The sequence below is a fragment of the Lissotriton helveticus genome, assembly GCF_964261635.1.
Source record: "Lissotriton helveticus chromosome 1_1 unlocalized genomic scaffold, aLisHel1.1 SUPER_1_unloc_32, whole genome shotgun sequence".
Classification (NCBI taxonomy): Eukaryota; Metazoa; Chordata; class Amphibia; order Caudata; family Salamandridae; genus Lissotriton; species Lissotriton helveticus.
The window spans coordinates 2,155,309-2,174,039 of NW_027611673.1; the positions used below are offsets into that span (position 1 = coordinate 2,155,309).

Here is an 18,731-nt window from a genome sequence, read left to right on the forward strand (position 1 = left end):
AATGAAAAGGCCTCATCTGAATTCTAATCATGATCAAAATGGTGAATTAATATCTGCCCAGGGACTGCATATGTGATACAGACCTGTGAGATAATGAACTCATAGACCTCTTAGTTGTTCACTGTGCGCATGGGAAGTGCTTCTATGCGTCTACGCTTGTCACTTCTGGAGCAGAATGATGTCGACACTGAGCTGCATGATGTCTCCTACTGTGTGCAGCAGGAGTGCTTTAAAGTTTGAGGATCCAGTCTGGCGTGTGGGGATTATTCACACGGTAAGGAATCTTCAGGTAAAGGAGTACCCACCAGAAAGAGCGTTATCGAAGGCAAGTAACTGGTTGGTTATGTTTTCCTGCTGTTGTATATTATCTCATTCTGGGTGGTGAACTCTGCTCGCGGAGTTTTCCGTACTCCGCGGAGCTCGCATAGTTCCTAAAAACTCCGCTCCATGGAGCATAGCAAGGTTTTTTTCGACGCTTGCGCTCTTCAACGTCATGTGCCAGAGCGGGGAAAATCCACCTCCTAATGAGATTTTTCCTTGCTCGCGCTCGCCATGGTCTAGTTGGCGAGCAAAATCAACCTCCTGGGGGGATTTCTCAAAGTGGGTCGTCGGATTTCTCAATGTGAGTGGTCGCGGCAGGTCACAAGCACTCGCGTTGAGAAAACTTACTTCGCATTGACAAAGCTGCTGCTCGAGTAGAAGCAGCTGCACCCTCTTGCGCTGAACATGGTGCCATTCGCGATTATTTTTACAGGGCGGGACAAACACCAGGAGATCAAAATCACCACAAACAGCATGACCCTTACGTACTCCGCTGCTCGCGGAACTACGCGTAGACCGCCAGACTTTTTTTTTCACTGTGCGGAGTTCCTCATTGAGGAACTCTGCATAGGCTTAATCTTATCATGAAAATATAGATATCAGTCATATGTTAAGAATCAATGGTAAGTAGAAACCTTTTGGGTGGAGTAAAATGTAAGGCATTATTATTGTGATTTTTTTGGCAATTATTTGATTTTTGCAAGCACTAACACTTCTCTGTGTAAAGTAAAGACCTTGAGAGTTTTGTAACTTTCAGATATTCAAATTGTGGATTCTGTTGCAATTAAAAATATTTCCAGGCCTGAAATTTCTTTGGAGGTTTCATGCGGGCAGCCTAAGTTATCCTGCAAGAGTTTCTTGATGAATTCTATTGCAACTACAATATGTGCTCTCTCAGGTAAAGTCAGGTTGTTAGAAGCTTTTCTGCAACTCAAGATACGCCTTACTTTTCACCTCATGTGGATGCATTTCTCATGTTTAGCGAGATCTCCTTTCTGAGTATAACGTTTCTGGCTTTCCCCTTCTGTATATGGCTTTAGTCCAGTGTGAATTCTCTCATGTGAAATGACATTGTATTCAAGACTAAACCTTATCTGACATTCATAACACACATAAGGCTTTATTCCCCCGTGTGAGTTCGCTCATGTCAAGTGAGAAGTAATTTGTAACCAAAACGTTGCTTGCATTTCGAGCACTCCTAAGGTTTTTCCCCAGAGTGGGATCTCTCATGAAGCAGAACAGTCTTTCAGATACAAGCTTTTAAGGCATAAGGATTTTCTCTAGTGTGGAGTTTCTCATGGTGAGATAGCGTTTTTCTCTGCAGCTTATCTGGCATTCAGAGCACTCATAAGGTTTTTCATCAGTATGGAGTCGCTTTTGGTTAGTGAGGCTGTGCCTATCAAATAGGAATTTCTGGCATTCACCGCATTGGTAATGTTTTTCCCCTGTGTGCGTCTGCTCATGTAGAGTGAGATTGCGTTTAAAATTGATGCTTTTCTGGCACTTGGAGCACTGAATTATTTTGATGGTGTGTTTTCTTATGGCGCTTCTAACCATCTCTTCCTCTGAATCTTTTCTGACATTTAGAGCACTGATAATTTTTTTTCTCTAGTGTGGATTCTCACATGTTCAGTGAGATGAGATTTTTGGCTGAAACATTTTCGGCATTCGGAGCACTGATAAGGCTTTTCTCCAGTGTGGATTCTTATATGGTAAGTGAGACTGCCTTTGTCACTGAAACATTTCTGGCATTCGGAGCACTGATAAGGTTTTTCCCCAGTGTGGATTATTATATGCTGAGTGAGACTGCTTTTTACACTGAAACATTTCTGGCATTCAGAGCACTGATAAGGTTTTTCCCCAGTGTGGATTCTTATATGCTGAGTGAGATTGATTTTTTCACTGAAACATTTGTGGCATTCAGAGCACTGATAAGGTTTTTCCCCAGTGTGGATTCTTGTATGTTGAGTGAGTCTTATTTTGTCACAGAAACATTTCTGGCATTCAGAGCACTGATAAGGTTTTTCCCCAGTGTGAAATCTCACATGTGCAGTTAGAAGTGATTTAAGTCTGAAATCTTTTGGGCATTCAGAGCACTGATAAGGTTTTTCCCCAGTGTGGATTCTTATATGCTTAGTGAGACTGCATTTGTTTATGAAACATTTCTGACATTCAGAGCACTGATAAGGTTGTTCCCCTGTGTGGGTTTTTATATGCTGCGTGAGAGAGCGTTTTTCACTGAAACATTTCTGGCATTCAGAGCACTGATAACGGTTTTCCCCAGTGTGGATTCTTATGTGCCGTGTGAGAGAGCGTTTTTCACTGAAACATTTCTGGCATTCAGAGCACTGATAACGGTTTTCCCCAGTGTGGATTCTTATGTGCCGTGTGAGACTACTTTTTGTACTGAAACATTGCTGGCATTCAGAGCACTGATAAGGTTTTTCCACAGAGTGGGTAAATGCATGTTGATATAGAGTGGCTTTGAAACTAAACCTTTTCTGGCATTCAGAGCACTGATAAGGTTTTTCCCCAGTGTGGAATCTCAAATGTTCAGTTAGAATAGATTTACGGTTGAAATGTTTTGGGCATTCAGAGCACTGATAAGGTTTTTCCCCAGTGTGGATTCTCAAATGTGCAGTTAGAAGTGATTTACGTTTGAAATGTTTTGGGCATTCAGAACACTGATAAGGGTTTTCCCCAGTGTGGACTTTTGTATGTTCAGTGAGTCTGATTTTGTAACTGAAACATTTCTGGCATTCAGAGCACTGATAAGGTTTCTCTCCAGTGTGGGTTCTTATATGCCGAGTGAGACTGCTTTGGTCACTGAAACATTTCTGGCATTCAGAGCACTGAAAAGATTTTTCCCCAATGTGGGTTCTTATATGCCGAGTGAGACTCCTTTGGTCACTGAAACATTTCTGGCATTCAGAGCACTGATAAGGTTTTTCCACAGAGTGGGTTAATGCATGTCGAGATAGGCTCGGTTTGTTACAAAACCTTTTCTGGCATTCAGAGCACTGGTAAGGTTTTTCCCCAGTGTGGGTCCTTGTATGTATAGTAAGTCCTCTTTTGTCACTGAAACATTTCTGGCATTGAGCACACGGATAAGGTTTTTCCACAGAGTGGGTTAATGCATGGCGAGATAGGCTCGGTTTGTTACAAAACCTTTTCTGGCATTCAGAGCACTGATAAGGTTTTTCCCCAGAGGGGATTCTCATATGTTCAGTGAGTTTCGATTTACGGCCGAAACTTTTTTGGCATTCAGCGCACTGGTAAGGTTTTTCCCCAGAGTGGGTTAATGCATGTAGATATAGACTCGGTTTGATACTAAACCTTTTCTGGCATTCAGAGCACTGATAAGGTTTTTCCCCAGTGTGCATTCTCATATGCTTAGTAAGATAAGATTTACGCCTGAAACTTTTTTGTCATACTTTGCACGGAGAGTGGTTTTCCCCAGTGTGGATTTTCATATGTTCAGTGAGATAAGATTTACGCCTGAAACTTTTTGGGCATACATTGCACTGAAAGTGGTTTTCCCCAGTGTTCATTCTGTCAAATTCTGTGAGATAAGATTTATGGCTGTATCTTTTTTGGCATATGTAACTTTTTTCCCCAACTTAGGTTATTTTACTTTGATTGAGGCGGTTTTGAACACTGAATTTGTTCTCACAGGTCGTGTTTTTATAAGGTGTATTCCTAGAGTTAATATCTCTATGTTTAGTTTTCTCTTGCTTATATGCCACGGTAAGAGTGAACCCAATTTTAGAGTTGGGTTTGTTTAGATAATGTTTAGCATTTATCTCTAAAAGAAATTGTGTGTAATCTTCTTAACACTTGAATTGAGCAAAATATGTCTGGAAGCAGCCCTGTAACACATGTCGAAATGTTTTTAGTAGATAATAGTCTTTAGGTTATAGCCTATCCAGCAGCAACTTATTTTGTGACTGAAGTTTTTCTCGAATCTATTCGTATAGGTTCTTAGCAATGCAGTGATAAGGTGTTAGTCTGATATTTAATGATTAAACTGATAAGTACCTTTTTGCACTGACGTAACGGCAGTAACTGAAGGCGTTAGAACGTGCACAGTACTATTGTGGATCATTAGTCGCAGAACATCAGTTCCTTTTACCCTTTCTATGTTTGGTGTAAGGTTAAGATTTGTAGTTCTGAAGATGAGGATTTATTTACATTACCTATAGCGCAACTGTGCTCATTTATTCGATTTTTATCTTTAACAGTTTTACATATCACTCATGCACAGCAGATAATGTTGAGGCGATTTACATAGAATTACAGAACAGTACACAATAAAAAGGAAACAATCTGAGATGGTTATGAACACAATAAAGTGGTGAATTTTTAAGGTTTTCGCCAGAGTGAGCAGAGTGGGTCGCGGTTTTCTACCCAGAGGCAGATAGTCTCAAACTTGCGTAACTGGTTAAAAACGGTTGTTGAACAAAGGTGATTTTCCAATCTTTTGGGTGTTAACGTGTCAGCTTCGGAGTCTTCTCTCAGCGTCTTTTCTTTGATGGTTTGCAGGAGAAACTTTTTGTTATAACTTTCTTTTATGCAGTGTGTGCTTCCTCTCTGGAATTACATGATGTTTTATGTGCACGTTATTCTGTGCACAGAAATGGCTTTGCTCTGGGTTAACGAAATACTAAATTAGAGACTTCACTTACAGTATAGTACTTTCCTCAGCTCCCACTTCCTCGCCACACCTAGATTTTGGAAATTGTTTAAACGTAGAATGCTGGATGTCCTTCAGTTTTTCAAAAATAATCCTTCTTATGGCACTGACTTCAGTTGCCTGGTGCTAAATCTTGCTTTCTTCGTCAGTAATTTCAATCACCTATAGTATTAAAATTAAATAGTTAATACATGAAAATTTCCCAAAATATAATTTACAAGCCAAATCAATGCAGAGTTGCAGAATTTTGAAAATGTTGAGCTGTTTTTCAGACAGTGCAGAGTGTAGAATGGTAGCCTGGGAGTACTTGGATGTAGGAGTGAGGATTTATAGAATTTTCAACATTTTATTAAGCTCACAAAGGATACATGCACCCTATGGACTTGTAACATAGAATCCCAAAGGCAGAAATTAAAGTCATATGCACTGGCACCAAACAGATATTTAAAAAAGGATACTATTTATTATTATTTTTTTTAAAGTTTTTATTGAAAATAACAGACATACAAGAACAACAAAACTTCACAAGGCAAAAAATATAAATAGCACATCATCATGGGTCCATGTGGGCGGAGCTCAAGAAATCAACATATGACAATTGATGAAAACATGAAGAGGGGCAGGCGAGGAGACAAACAGCAAATGTATCGGGGATAACAGGTGAACGTCAGGTTAGGGGGACAAAGGCACTTCGGTAGACAAATCGTGTGGGGGAGTACAGATATTACCCCGATATGCATTCCAGATACGACCCCCTTGTCTGGGACGTCCCCGGGATAGGTATACAGTCTTCTCTCGAAACATGCACCAATCCATGTTCTCCTTTCACGTGGAAAGGGTAGGCGGCCTAAGTGAACCCCAAAGCTGAGCAATGTCCCTTTTGGCGACCATGTTACCAAGGGCCGCCCACCTAGTTTGTGCGGAATTGTAGTCAGTAGGCTCCCAAACATTGAGCAGACAACGCCTGGCTTCGGGCAGCAGGGACACACCCGTAACATTCCTCATGACATCATGTACTCTGGCCCAGTGTCGTACCATCTCCGGGCATTCCCACAATATGTGGAGAAAGGTGCCAGTCATACCACAGCCACGCTTGCACAACCCATCCACAGAAAATCCCATACGAACCAAACCGGGCCCCGTGACATACACTCTGTGCAGTATCTTCAATTGGACAAATCGCAGTCGGGCAGGGATAGCGACCTCTTTAGGCGAAGACAAAGCCGACTGCCAGTCCTTGTCATCTAACTCCAAGCCGTCAGAGCACCATGCGTCTCTAAGGCGAATTAGTAGATCAGCTCTGTTATTAATAAGCTTTTTATAAATTAAGGAGATCGTACTGTCGGGTACATGTCCATCCAGGATGCGGTCTTCCAACGGGGAGGATTCAGGAATATCGGTGCCCACTAGGAACACCGACAACAAAGCATGACGGACCTGAGCGTACCGGAAGAATTCAGTGCCGCCCAGGTCATACTCCAGACGCAGCGCGTCGAAGGACTTGACTGTCCCCTTCGACCACAAGTCACCAACCTTGCTAATGCCAATCATGTCCCATTTATCAAACCCTTTCGTCCGCCACAGAGAACCCAAGCATTCCGAATCGTACAGGGGGGTGGCTCGAGTAAATCTACCACTGCAGCCCAAGGCCGCAGTCGCATCGCGCCACACTCTCACAGCGATCTTAGTGGGACCGGTCAGTGCTCCACGGCGGACCCCAGAGTACAGTGCTCTACTGAAAGACCCTCCCGGAAGGATAAGCCTATCCATGGAAAAAGCCGGGGCCGGGCCCGGAGCGTAGGTCGCATGGTTGATTGCGCTGAGCTGGGACGCCGAGTAATAACGTCTGATGTCTGGGAGGGCTATGCCACCATCAAACCATGGAAGCGTGAGCTTGGAGAGGGCGATACGAGCAGGTCCGTCCCAGACAAGCTGTCTCTGCAAATTTTCCACTTCACGGAAGTAGCTGGAGGGAATAGGATCGAAGGAGTTCTGTAGCGTGTACAAAAAACGGGGCAAAGACATCATTTTAAAGAGCGCCGCTCTGCCAAGGGGCGACAGTGGCAACCTACGCCAGCGAGCTACATCAAGTTTAAGTCGCTGAAGAGGGGGCAACAGATTAAGATCATAGAGCATTACGGGATCCAAGGAAATATAAATCCCCAAGTACTTAAAACCGGTCCTCGCCACCGGGATTGGAAATCTACGCGGCAACGGAGGAAGATCTCCTGCCAAAACGTAGACGCAGGATTTAGCCCAATTGATCACGAGACCGGCGTTCTTGCCGAAGGAAGCAAGCACGTCAAAAAGCACATTGAGGGATTTCTGCGGCGACGTAAGATATAGGAGGATATCGTCTGCGTACAAGGAGACGCGATCCTCGAAATCAGGGGACCATCGAATGTCCCGCATGGACGGTTCCCAACGGAGCCATTCCGCCAACGGTTCAAGAGCGAGAGCAAAGAGCAATGGAGACAACGGACAGCCCTGCCGGGTACCCCGTCCAAGCTCAAAGACGCTAGAGACTCGTCCGTTAACCACTACCTGGGCTAGGGGAGTCTCATAAAGGAGCTTCACCCAGGCTATGAAGCCCGGCCCAAACCCGAATTTCGAGAGGGCCGCCCACAGGTAGGGCCATTCGATCATGTCGAAGGCCATGGTAGCGTCTAGAGAGACCAAAATGGCTGGTTCCGTAAGCGCCCCAACTCTCGCGAGAACTCCGTGTAGTCTACGCAGGTTTAAAGCAGTGTTGCGATGCGGGATAAAGCCGGACTGATCCGGATGGATCAGGTCTCCGATCACAGTGACCAATCTGTTAGCCAGTGTCTTTGCCAATATCTTGGGTTCGGCGTTGAGCAAAGAGATAGGCCTGTAGGAGGTACAGCGGTCCCGAGGCTTACCCTCTTTAGGAATAACAACAATGGTGGCAAGCCGTTGGTCCAAAGGAAGGGAGCCCGACTCCCAGGCCTCTAGAAACATGTCCCTTAAATGAAGCGCAATTTTGTCGGGCTGTAGCTTGTACAGCTCGATAGGCAAACCATTGGGGCCCAGCGCCTTACCCGAACGAAGTGAACGGATCGCCACTGCGATTTCATCCACAGTGAACGGGGAATCCAGGAGGTCCCTATCTAAATCAGAAAGGCGAGGCAAAGCGATATCCCGTAACAATAAACAAGAGTCTTCCTCGTCTCGATCATAGACTGAGGTGTACACAGTCCCAAAGTGGTCCGCAAAGCACTGAACGATCCCAACAGGGTCCGTGACACACTCACCATCAAGTCTCTCCAACACTGGTACAACACGATTCACTCTCTCCTTCTTATCCAACCAAGCCAACAACTTGCCCGCTTTATCACCAACGTCATCCAATCGCCCCTGCTGCTCCCTGTACATCACTTTCGCTGCATCCGTAACAAGAGCCTTGTATTCCGCCTGTTTCAAAGCAAGGGAGTGCAACTTTACGCTAGTTACACCAAGACTGAGATCATCCTCCAAGGCAGCAATCTCGGATTCCACCCGCACCACCTCTCCAGCAGAAGCCTTCTTCGCAGCAGCAATCAGGGATAAGGACTGCCCACGGATCACAGTTTTAAAGGCCTCCCACAACGAGATAGACAATGAGACAGACCCCACATTTTCGTCAAAGTAATTCTCAATGGCTGTAACAAGGCTGGAACGAATCAGGGGGTCATGAAGATACCACGGGTTAATCGGAGCCACTCTACCCTCAATCCCCACACCAACCTCAAAGCGGAGCCACAATGGGGAGTGATCCGAGATTCCCCTAGGAAGCAGACGAAGTTCCCTGATAGCGGTGGACTGAACTGCGGGCAATAAAAAATAGTCAAGCCTGGACAAACTGCCATGGGCCCCAGAGTGGAAAGTGTATTGTAACTGCGTGGGGTGCAGCAACCTCCAAGCATCAACAAGCCCGAAGGTCTCTAACAAGTCGCTAAGCCACATGTGCGCCATAGGCAGGTCTCTAGCTGGATGTCGGTCCAAAGCGCCAGAGACAACAGAATTAAAGTCCCCCCCCCATGATTAGAAGCCCTTCAGGAAGACCCAAAAGGACACCACACAAGTCAGCGAAGGTTAAGGTCTGTAGGCCAGGGGGAACATAGACCGAAAGTATGGACAAGGTCTTCCCCTCCCACCTCCCAGTGAGCATGGCGTAGCGCCCCCTATCATCAAGCTTGATCTCGTCAACAGCAAAAGGGAGGGAAGACCTAAGAAGGATGCCAGCCCCCCTTGACCCAGAAGTAAACCCCGCGTGGGCCACTAGGCGGTAACCACGTCGGTTAAGAGCCTGACAAGCGTTACCTATCAGATGGGTCTCTTGCAAGAGGACTATATCGGGGGAATGCCGCCTAAGGTACCTCAAAACAATACCCCGTTTAATCCTATCTCCCAAACCATTGACGTTCCAGGATAAAAGTCTCAACTCACCGCCCCCATCCCCAATGCGTGAAAGGAGCAAGACCCACATAGAACACAAGAATCAATACGACGCCTCGTGAAGAAACAAAAACACACAAACACCCCCCACCCCTAAACTCACCCATGACAAACCCCCCACCCTGCACCCCTGCATAAGACTAAGAAGCCACCCCAACTTGCAGTGTGCCTGTCGCCCCATAGTTAAACTAAACTACGCTAAGAACCCAGGAGGAGGAAGAGTCCCCGTTCACGCCCCGCCACCCCCGGGCCGATCAAGGTCCAATAAGTTCCAAGGACAAACTCAGCTGATACAGCAGACAAAAGTCCAGACGACGGGGTCCACCGACGAGGTCATCACTCGGCCACACCTCCATCAGCGCCGCCACGGTATCCGGAGCGATCCCGACCCTCAGGCAGAGTATCAAGCCAGTCACTGACATCACTAGGGCGGTCAAAAAAGAAAGTACGTTCCCGATACACAATCCTCAGCCTGGTAGGAAACAGTAAGGAGTACTTCAAGCCCAAGTCTCGTAACCGCCTCTTGACACCTTGAAATCCAAGTCTCTGCTTCTGGACAAGAGGCGAATAGTCAGGGTAAAAGGAAATGGAGGCATTCTCAAATTTCACCGGTCCTTTGTCCCGGGAAGATTGCAGCACTGCGTCCCGATCACGAAAATGGAACAGCCTCGCGATGATGGGCCTCGGAGGGGAACCAGCTTAGCCTTCCCGCTGGGAACACGATGAGCACGTTCCACCGCAAAGAATTTACTAAGTCCCCCGGGGGCCAAGTGGTTGGATATCAGGTCTTCAACCAGGAGATCAGCCCCTTCGGTCTCGGAACCCTCCGGAACACCAATAAGGCGTACATTGTTGCGGCGGGCCCTATTTTCGTAATCCTCAAGACGGCGAGCCATGAGGTCGTGTGAGGACCGAAGGTTACCAAGTTCCGCTTGGGCATCCGAGACATCGGTGACCAAACTAGAAGTTTTCAGCCTCAACGATTCCACTCTTTCGTTAGTTTTCGAAAGATCCGCTGTAATCAGCGTGATATCGATGGCCATTGTGTCGATCTTGGTCACCAAGGCCTCATATTGTTGCACCATAGAGGCCTGCATGGCGGCAATGGCTCCCATAACATCCTACAATGACGGGTCCGAGGCCTCTGGGAGGAGGGTCTTAGAAGTGTCCGAGACACGGCTCACAGCACCGGGCGATCCCTTGGCATGTGCGTAGTGATCCATGGTGTTGGTCTGCTGCTGACCGCCCCGTTGAGGCGCCTTAGTCTTCCGCTTCTCGAGAGGCAGGCCAGTGGCCATCTTGGAAAAGGGACCCCGAAGGGGTCCCTGCGACCTTGTGAAAATGGCCGGGTGGAAATGTCCAAAGAATCAGTAAGACCAAGTCCAGACTTTGCAAACAAAAGTAGACAGAGCCGGGTGCAGGCGGCCAGGGAACCCCACACAGGAGAGAGAGCAACGGGCCAGTCGTGAATAAGAAGAAGCCGCGCCCCTGCCAGTCGAGCCAGGAAACCGAAACCGAAACTCAGGAGGGGCCGACCCTGTGGGGACCCTGGTGGCCGTTGTTGATCGACTGCTCCACGGCCTGTTCCAAACCCGAACCCCCGGTCCGTCTCGGGGTGGGCCTCAGAATGTAGAAACGGAGTAAAAGTGGACCCCGAAGTCCAATTTCGAATTTTCAAAGAGTTCGACGATCAGCTAGGATTAGCGAACAAAGGCCCGTCGATGAAGTCAGGATGAAGCCTGGATAATCATGAGGGGCGGCACGGGTCCGGGGAGCTCTGTGCTCACGCGACCATCTTGGATGCCCGCGTAGCTCCTCCTCTATTTATTAATTTTTAATGTAGATATCTGGGACGGGAATTTCCCCTCCATGGACAACAGGCGTTTCCCCCTGCCCTGAGGTACCACCTACTTGTATCTGGTGTCCTGACTTTTGAGTTTTGGCCTCTGCCTCAAGCAAATCTATTGTGTGCTGAGAGGACTATGCCTAGACAGATCCCTCAACTATAGTCCAGAGTATGAATCAAGAGCAATGAAATTAAGGAGTACTTTCATGTGCTCATTTTATTCCACCTGATTACCAGTTGTTGGGTTTTCTGCACCTGGATGTACCGGGTGCAGAAAAACAGGACACAATTTTTTTCCAGACAGGAAAATTAGACTGAAAAGACGCACAAGACTCTGGGTGCAGCAGAAGCAGTCAAGACTTATGCTGTTTTGTTTTACAAACTATGGGAAATACACAATTCTTCCCCTTGTTAGACATTTCTTTACCCTTCCCTCCCCTGATTCACCCATCGCCCCCCAACCAATCACATGCATTTATCTACCATCTGCCTAAAACTAGTGGTAAACAAAAGCAGAAAAACACTATGAAATAGTGAATGGCATGTGGTTTGACAGGCAGAAGAATCTGTGCCTCGTGGCAACTCCCCTGTCCATGGCGTCAAACTTGTGACTGCACGTTACTGGGGTAAATGTACCACAAAGTAAAAAAAAAACAATTACATGAGATTTTTCTGCCACTCCAGTACTGTGCAACTTCTAACAAGGGACTATGAGAGGTCTTGGACCGGTCCTGCGACCTGGAGGGTCACACCAAGTCTGCCCTTATTTAAGTCAGAGGACTGTCATGGGTTTAACAGCTAGAGCGGTGGTGGCAATGCACCCTGTTGTAAGGATCAATAGCCTGATGCGATCTTTGCATCATGGTCAGTGGAGTGGCGTCCTACTGACACACCCATGTAATGCTCCATTTCTATGCCTGTGCCCAGACTTTGCACTATCATCAAGTGTGTGTTTAGGGTGTTGGTGTGCATAGCATAAATGAAATGTGAGAGTGCGACAGAGTAAACCGCATCTCCTGCCTGCCAGTTGTGTATGCAAGTGGGACCATCTATCCCTCATTAATACCCCAGTTTGAAGTCCTCTGTTACCAAGGAATAATGTGCTCTACAAAGTACCCAGGTGCCTGCTGTGACACCAGGGATGGTGTCAGCCTGACAGTTTATCTAAGTTGAAGGGACATCACCTGCAGGCTGAATTACTTAATGGAGAAGCTGTGTACCTGTCCTGAAGAGCCTAGAAGTCTGCCTAGAAGCCTGCCTGTCTGGTATGAAAGGGAAGGGAGTTTGACTATCCAGCAGGAGGACAAGGCTGTCCTGGAAGAAGCAAGGTCCGACACATCCTCGGTATTTGTAGGGCGGGCCGGAAAGCCATTCAGCAGGACCAGCTAGTCTGAGGGACCCCGCCTTGCCAAGACTCTCCCAGCAGTTCAAGGCAGAAAATAAAATTCTACGACAACGTGATTGTTGAGGCCCAGTAGGACGATTGTGAGCTGCCAACACCCCGTTCATGGTTGCATTTGCCAAATTCCTAACACAACAGGGTCTGAATCTACTGACTTCCTGGAGAGCCTGTGTTGGGCTCTAAGCTGCTGAATTTCCTACTACTCTGTGTCAGAGGCCCATAAGGGACTACAACTACTCCAGGTTCGAACACCATGTCTGAGCTTACGCCTGTGGTCCAGCCGGCCACAGTGTGGGCTCAATTGCTGACGGCCGGGCATCCACAGAAGCTGCACTTACCAACAGGCCAGGTGTGACTGCTACCTTGGGACTGCTGATCTTCAGGCAACTGCAAAGAAAAGACAGAGTGGGTGCCCTACTGTATGTAGCCTTACATCCAGGATAAAAGCGCTCCACAATAGTCTGCTGGTGGGTCACTGCTCTCTCTCGAGTGCCCAGGCGTGCCATTCAAGTGCCAGGAAACAGGAAAGAGACCCAGACAAGACTAACTCATCCTGTGGAAGGATAAGACACTTACGACAGAGCATATACGCATTGGGGTGACTGGAGTGACAGAACTGCACCTATACTATATTCATGATACTCCTAAATGCCCTTAGAGGAGAAGAGGGTATCAGAACCAGACGCACCTGTCTGCAGCACATTGTAGTCTGGCATGCCTGCATCATCCTTTCACCCAGACTGGCCATAAAGTTGATTTTAGCACCGCTGCACACATAGCAGGGGGAATCTCAGACCATTCGCTGGTGGAGGTGCACCTCGATGGTCCGGTTGTGGCCTTCATGCTACCCCCAAGGGTTGATCCGTGATATTTAAAAGACAAGACGTTCAAAGCTTGTATGAGAGATAGAGCAGAATTCTATTTTAAGGAGAATGGGTGGCCTGTTGAATCAGTTTGCGTGCTATAGGGGGAATTCAAGGCAGTGATTTGAGGCCAGACACAAGCCTTGATTGGGAGAATGTCGAAGGAACGTAAATTGAAGTGCGAGGCTCAGGACAAGGAATGTGCTTTCCTGGAGGTTCGCTTGGCAAGTGGGGAATCAGTTTCTCTCCCATTACACCATCAACTGAAGCAGCACACATTAAGAGCACTAATGGAAAATAGCGGGCACTCATGCGCTGGCTACCCAGCATTGTCTCTATGATGTCGGTGATAAAGCCAATGAGTTGCTTACATGGTTAGAGAGACAAGACAAAGGACGGAACTGGATCCTTGAGGACACAGACAACAAGGGGACGGAAACACTGGGAGAGACTTCCTGAAAGACCTGACCCTGCCAATGCTAACAAATAAGGACCTAGAGGCACTAGACCAAGACCTGACAGTAGACTAAATAAATTAGACATTAGGAACCTTGGAAACAGGGCAAGCGACTGGACCTGATGAGCTCCCGTTAGAATTATATAAAAGCATGATAGATAAAATCAGGGAGTACCTCCAGAGTATATGAAAATAAGGGTGTCTCCCGGAGGACCAAAGAACGTCTGAGGTGGCGGTCATCCCAAAAAGGACAAACCGGCAACTGAGTGTGGGTCTTATAGACTTATCTCCCCGCTTAATATTGTGATTAAGGTCCTTGCAAACGCCCTGGCGATCTGCCTGCGGACAGTAATTGTAACAGTGGTCATCCTGATCAACCGGGCTTTATACCACACCAGGGAACGCGCTTAAATCTCCGACACCTTAATGGAGTACCATATGCAATAGGGGATTCCTTTGCTGAACCAGTGGCGCTGCTGTTAAGCTCTTGTTTGTGGCCCCTCTAGCGCGCATGGGCGTCAATAATACAGTCTACCGAGTCTTTGCCGTCCGACAGGGATGTTCCTTGTCTCCTATGCTCTTCACACTTGTTTGGGTTCACCACGACCTCTCATATGGGGTATTCCAGTTGATCAGGATATAATATCAACTGGAAGAAGTCCTTAATATTCCTGCTGGTGGCAGGGACCCTGCGGCTGCAGTCTAGGTGCCCAGTTAGGGTGGCACTACATGGCTTTAAATATTTGGTTGTGTTCATTACAAGAGAGCACAGGCAGGAACATACTCCCGAAATTAGACAGTCTTCGCTGGGATGCCCCACACTTGCGGACGATCTCCTTACTGGGCCAGGTGGCCCTATTTGAAGTGATGACGCTCCAGGGTCTCCTGTACATTGTGCAAAAAATGTCCTTTAAGATCCCACCAGACATTTTTTTTCAAAAGGTAGTCTGAGAACTTCAGCTTCTGTTGTGGGATGGCGGCACGTCACGCTGAGTAAGGTGCAGAGGGGAGTTTATTAAGGTGGACTGGCAGTCCGGAGTATTCACAAGTATTACTGGGCCACGAAGCTGGTGGCAGTCAACAACTGGGTTTATTGCGGACTGTGAGGATCCTGCTTACCGGGTAGATAGATTGGCCATGGGCAAGAGAGGTTACCCCACCCCGGTGCTGCTGTATCGAAGAAAGTATGAGTGCACCCTACCTACTCATACCCAAACATTGGTAAGGGTGTGGAAAGAGGCTACCAAGTATTTAGGCTGGGAAGGTAAGCTGACTGAAATGACTCCAGTGTAAGATGGTGATCTCTTAAGTGCAGTGGGAGGATTGCAGGGCTTCATAAAATGGGGATTGATTAGCTTAGAACGGCCGGGCGATGTGTGGAGGGGACAGGCGCTTGTGTCCTTCACGATCCTACAACAAAAGTATAAATTAGGCGACTAAAAACAGTTCTGACATTTGCAGGTGGCCACGCTCTGCAAAGTCACATCCGGGAAGGGGGGCAGTTGCCTGATGCATCCCTACTGGAGGACCTGCTGCTAACTAATCCCGGACGAAAAAGCAATCTCAACCATGTATAGGAAGTTGATCTACAATTCTCTGGATCCCTTGGGGACGCAGAGAGCTGTGAGGGAGAGGGATCTAGGCAAGCTTCGCGATGGCGATTGGGTGGAGGCCATTCAGGATGCCAGGGAGGTGGCATTTAGAACTCATTTTTGTCTAATTTAACTGCAGATACTGATACTGCCAAATCAATTGCCCTGTTTACATTAAAGGGCAGCTTGAACTCAGAGCTCAACAACAGACTGGATTGAATAAATGACCTGCACACTGCTTATCTTGCCAAGACACAGGTACTTTGTAAAACTCTTTTTATTGAACTAGTGCTCAATCGATAGTGTTGACACCGAAAATACGGGGCACATTAGTGAGAGTGATTAAACCAAAAACACAAAGTCTGCCAATATAGAGTGAGTAACATAGCTTGGCTTGTCCTGACACTCCCTGGCCAAATCCCACTACACAAAACTAGATTGCCCTTTATTGAAGGCAGGTAGTCCTCCCAAGGTTCTGGAGGTCGCTGGGCTGCAAGTCCATAGTTCTCCACAGATCCTCACCAGCAGAGAAGGCCGCAGTGCCCGGCTATTCTTAGGTCGCCAAGAACTGAAATTCAGGGTCTGGGGATGCCACCTAAAATCTTGATTTAAGGGTGTTACAAGGCAGTGACAGGTAGAGGCTAATGGGCCCCTTTCCTGGGGTGTCTACACCCTCTATCATGCCCACCTCCTGTGGGAAGGGGACACAGTCCTAGCCCTGATTGGATAAGTCCCATCATCTTCAAGATAGTGGGAACTACAAAGTGTACTTCACCTCGCCTCCAGCACTTGAGGGGTGGAGTTGACAGAGGGAGCGCGGGGCGCACCTCCTGTTCTATCTAAGGTTTCCCACCTGTCCTTGCGCCTAAAAGGGGGTGAGGACAGGAAGATCGCTTGCTCCCTCTAACAGGAGAGGCTGGGGTCGCATTACTAAGGCGGCAAGGCCTTTGAAAATCGTTGCCACATATGGCTCTGCCTGACCAGGGGGAGGTGTGAGCACCTCCACACAGGAAAGGCATTGTTCTCGACATCAGAGTGCACAGGCACTCTCCCCAAGAGGACAGGATACTGTCTGGTGGTAGCAGGCTGGCTCAGGCCAGTCGATGACCACACTAAGGATTGGTAGATCTTCGGGGACACCTCTAAGGGGCACTCTGTGTGCAATTTTTAATAAATTGGACACTGCAATCGGCACAGGTTTATTAAGCTGAGATGTTTGGTAGCAAATATCCCATATTTCAGTGAAACCTTCATGGAGCAGTGGAACTCGTAATGACAAGTGTCCAGCCAACGTACTTGCTATAGAGTTTCCCTGGTCACTTGCAATATCCCGGAATCGACAAGGATATTGCAGGGGCATATCTGCTCATGCAGATATGCCCTCACAGGAGATATCCCTAAAGCAGCGTGCACTATAAGGCCTGCTAGAAGGGTGTCTTATCTACATCTCAGACAGTCCCTATGGGCATCGCATACAGGGATGTGTGCCACGTCGACTCTTCATTTTTGTCTACACCAAGACACACAGCTGCAGTGGCAGTATGTGCTTGGCGAGGCGTCCCTTAGGGTGTCATAATTTGGGCTGCAGCTTTTAGAGACCCTCTTTAACAACAAGGCCCTTGGTACCAGAGGTATCTTTTACAAGGGACTTATAAGTGAGCTAATGGGGTGACGATCGTGGAAACGACAGGTACACTTTAGGGAAGGAGATCTGGCTCAGGGGACCTGGTTGGCAGGGACCCTGTGCACTTCCAGTAAATACTATATCATTTTCCAGGTAAAAAGTGAAGGCTAACCATGTCCAAAACAGGCCCTTTCCTACATTGAGACATTTTTCCTAGGACAGCGAAAACTCTACAGCAGGCCTTGCTCACAGTCCTTATACTGTGACTGCCACTATTGAACATTAATCTTGAATTGTTAAAGCAGGGCCAGGATCTGGACAGGAGCCAATGAACAGGAGGGCAACTCACCAGATAATAGAAGTCTTCTGTCTTCACACTCACTCAGAGAGAACAATAACATCCCATGTATTGCATGACAAAGAGACCACAACCCTCAGTGAAACACTCACCTCTCAGATGTGATTCGTTAATAAGAATAAAATGAACATAATGCGTCCCTGGGGACCCCACAGATGCACCGTTCCTACCAGTACTATAAATGCTTGGGGTCCAGCAGGTAAACCTAACAGTGCTACAAAGGCTTAGGGGCCCTACAGGTAAACCTTTCCTAACCCAGTGCTACAAATGATATGTGCTCATTGCAGCAGGACCGGGCGCTCTAGGGGCGCAATTAAGTTGCTTGTCATTTATCTACCCTTAGCTAAGCCACGTGATAAAGGCAGTAGATCAGGATGATTCTCCTCGATCAGAAGTAGCTCTCACTATTGAAAAGGCAAAGACCCTGGTATAACACAAACGCAGACATGCGGTTAGGCTCTACCAGGACATGCAGTAAACTATTAATTTATGTATATGTAGGATTAGATTGCAATGCAAGTTCATTCTTATGTCACTATTTTCCGCACACAACATACAACATAGATTCCTCACATGCTGACCCTGATGAAGGGAGAACCCCCAAAATGAATTGGGCAGACTGAATTTGAATTTACTTGCGGAACAGTGGATTTTGAAAGTGATTTGATGAGAATAAATATGCTTAAACTGGAATACAGGTGGATTTGCTTTCAAGGGAAGGAGACATTGATGCACTTTTACGGGAACAAGCTGTGGAGCAGGAGACACAGACCAGATCTAACCTGGAGCTATATAAACAAATGTAGCCAAATACATCTACTTTCTGGCACGCGATGAGTGGATTTCATAAATACGACAATAATTAATGAAAAATACACGGCATGCATAGACAAGGTTTGCTATGTAACATCTGGACTCCTGTAAACCTAAACAAACACCAATAATAAGACACTAGGGACATCACCTGAAGCTCCTAAGATTTTCCTTTTGTTTGGTATCTTGTTTTTGGGAGGTGGGTTTTTAGGATAAGCTATTTTTGGGTGCGTCTGGCGGTGGGGTGTGTCAGGTAGCCCTTGTGGTAGACGATGGGATAGAGGATAAGGAGTGCCATGCCATCCCT

General features: G+C 47.2%; 1 protein-coding gene across 1 annotated transcript in view; it reads right to left on the reverse strand.

The window, feature by feature from the left end:
• Nucleotides 1–1,318: 1,318 nt before the first annotated feature.
• LOC144805910 (uncharacterized) overlaps nucleotides 1,319–18,731 on the reverse strand; it is a 44,098-nt gene continuing 26,685 nt past the window's right edge. Inside the window, exon 4 of the mRNA XM_078672381.1 lies at nucleotides 1,319–5,176. Within this exon, the coding sequence (XP_078528507.1) occupies nucleotides 1,905–3,710 (1,806 nt within the window). The 5' untranslated portion in view covers nucleotides 3,711–5,176 and the 3' untranslated portion in view covers nucleotides 1,319–1,904. The remainder of the gene's footprint in view (nucleotides 5,177–18,731) is intronic.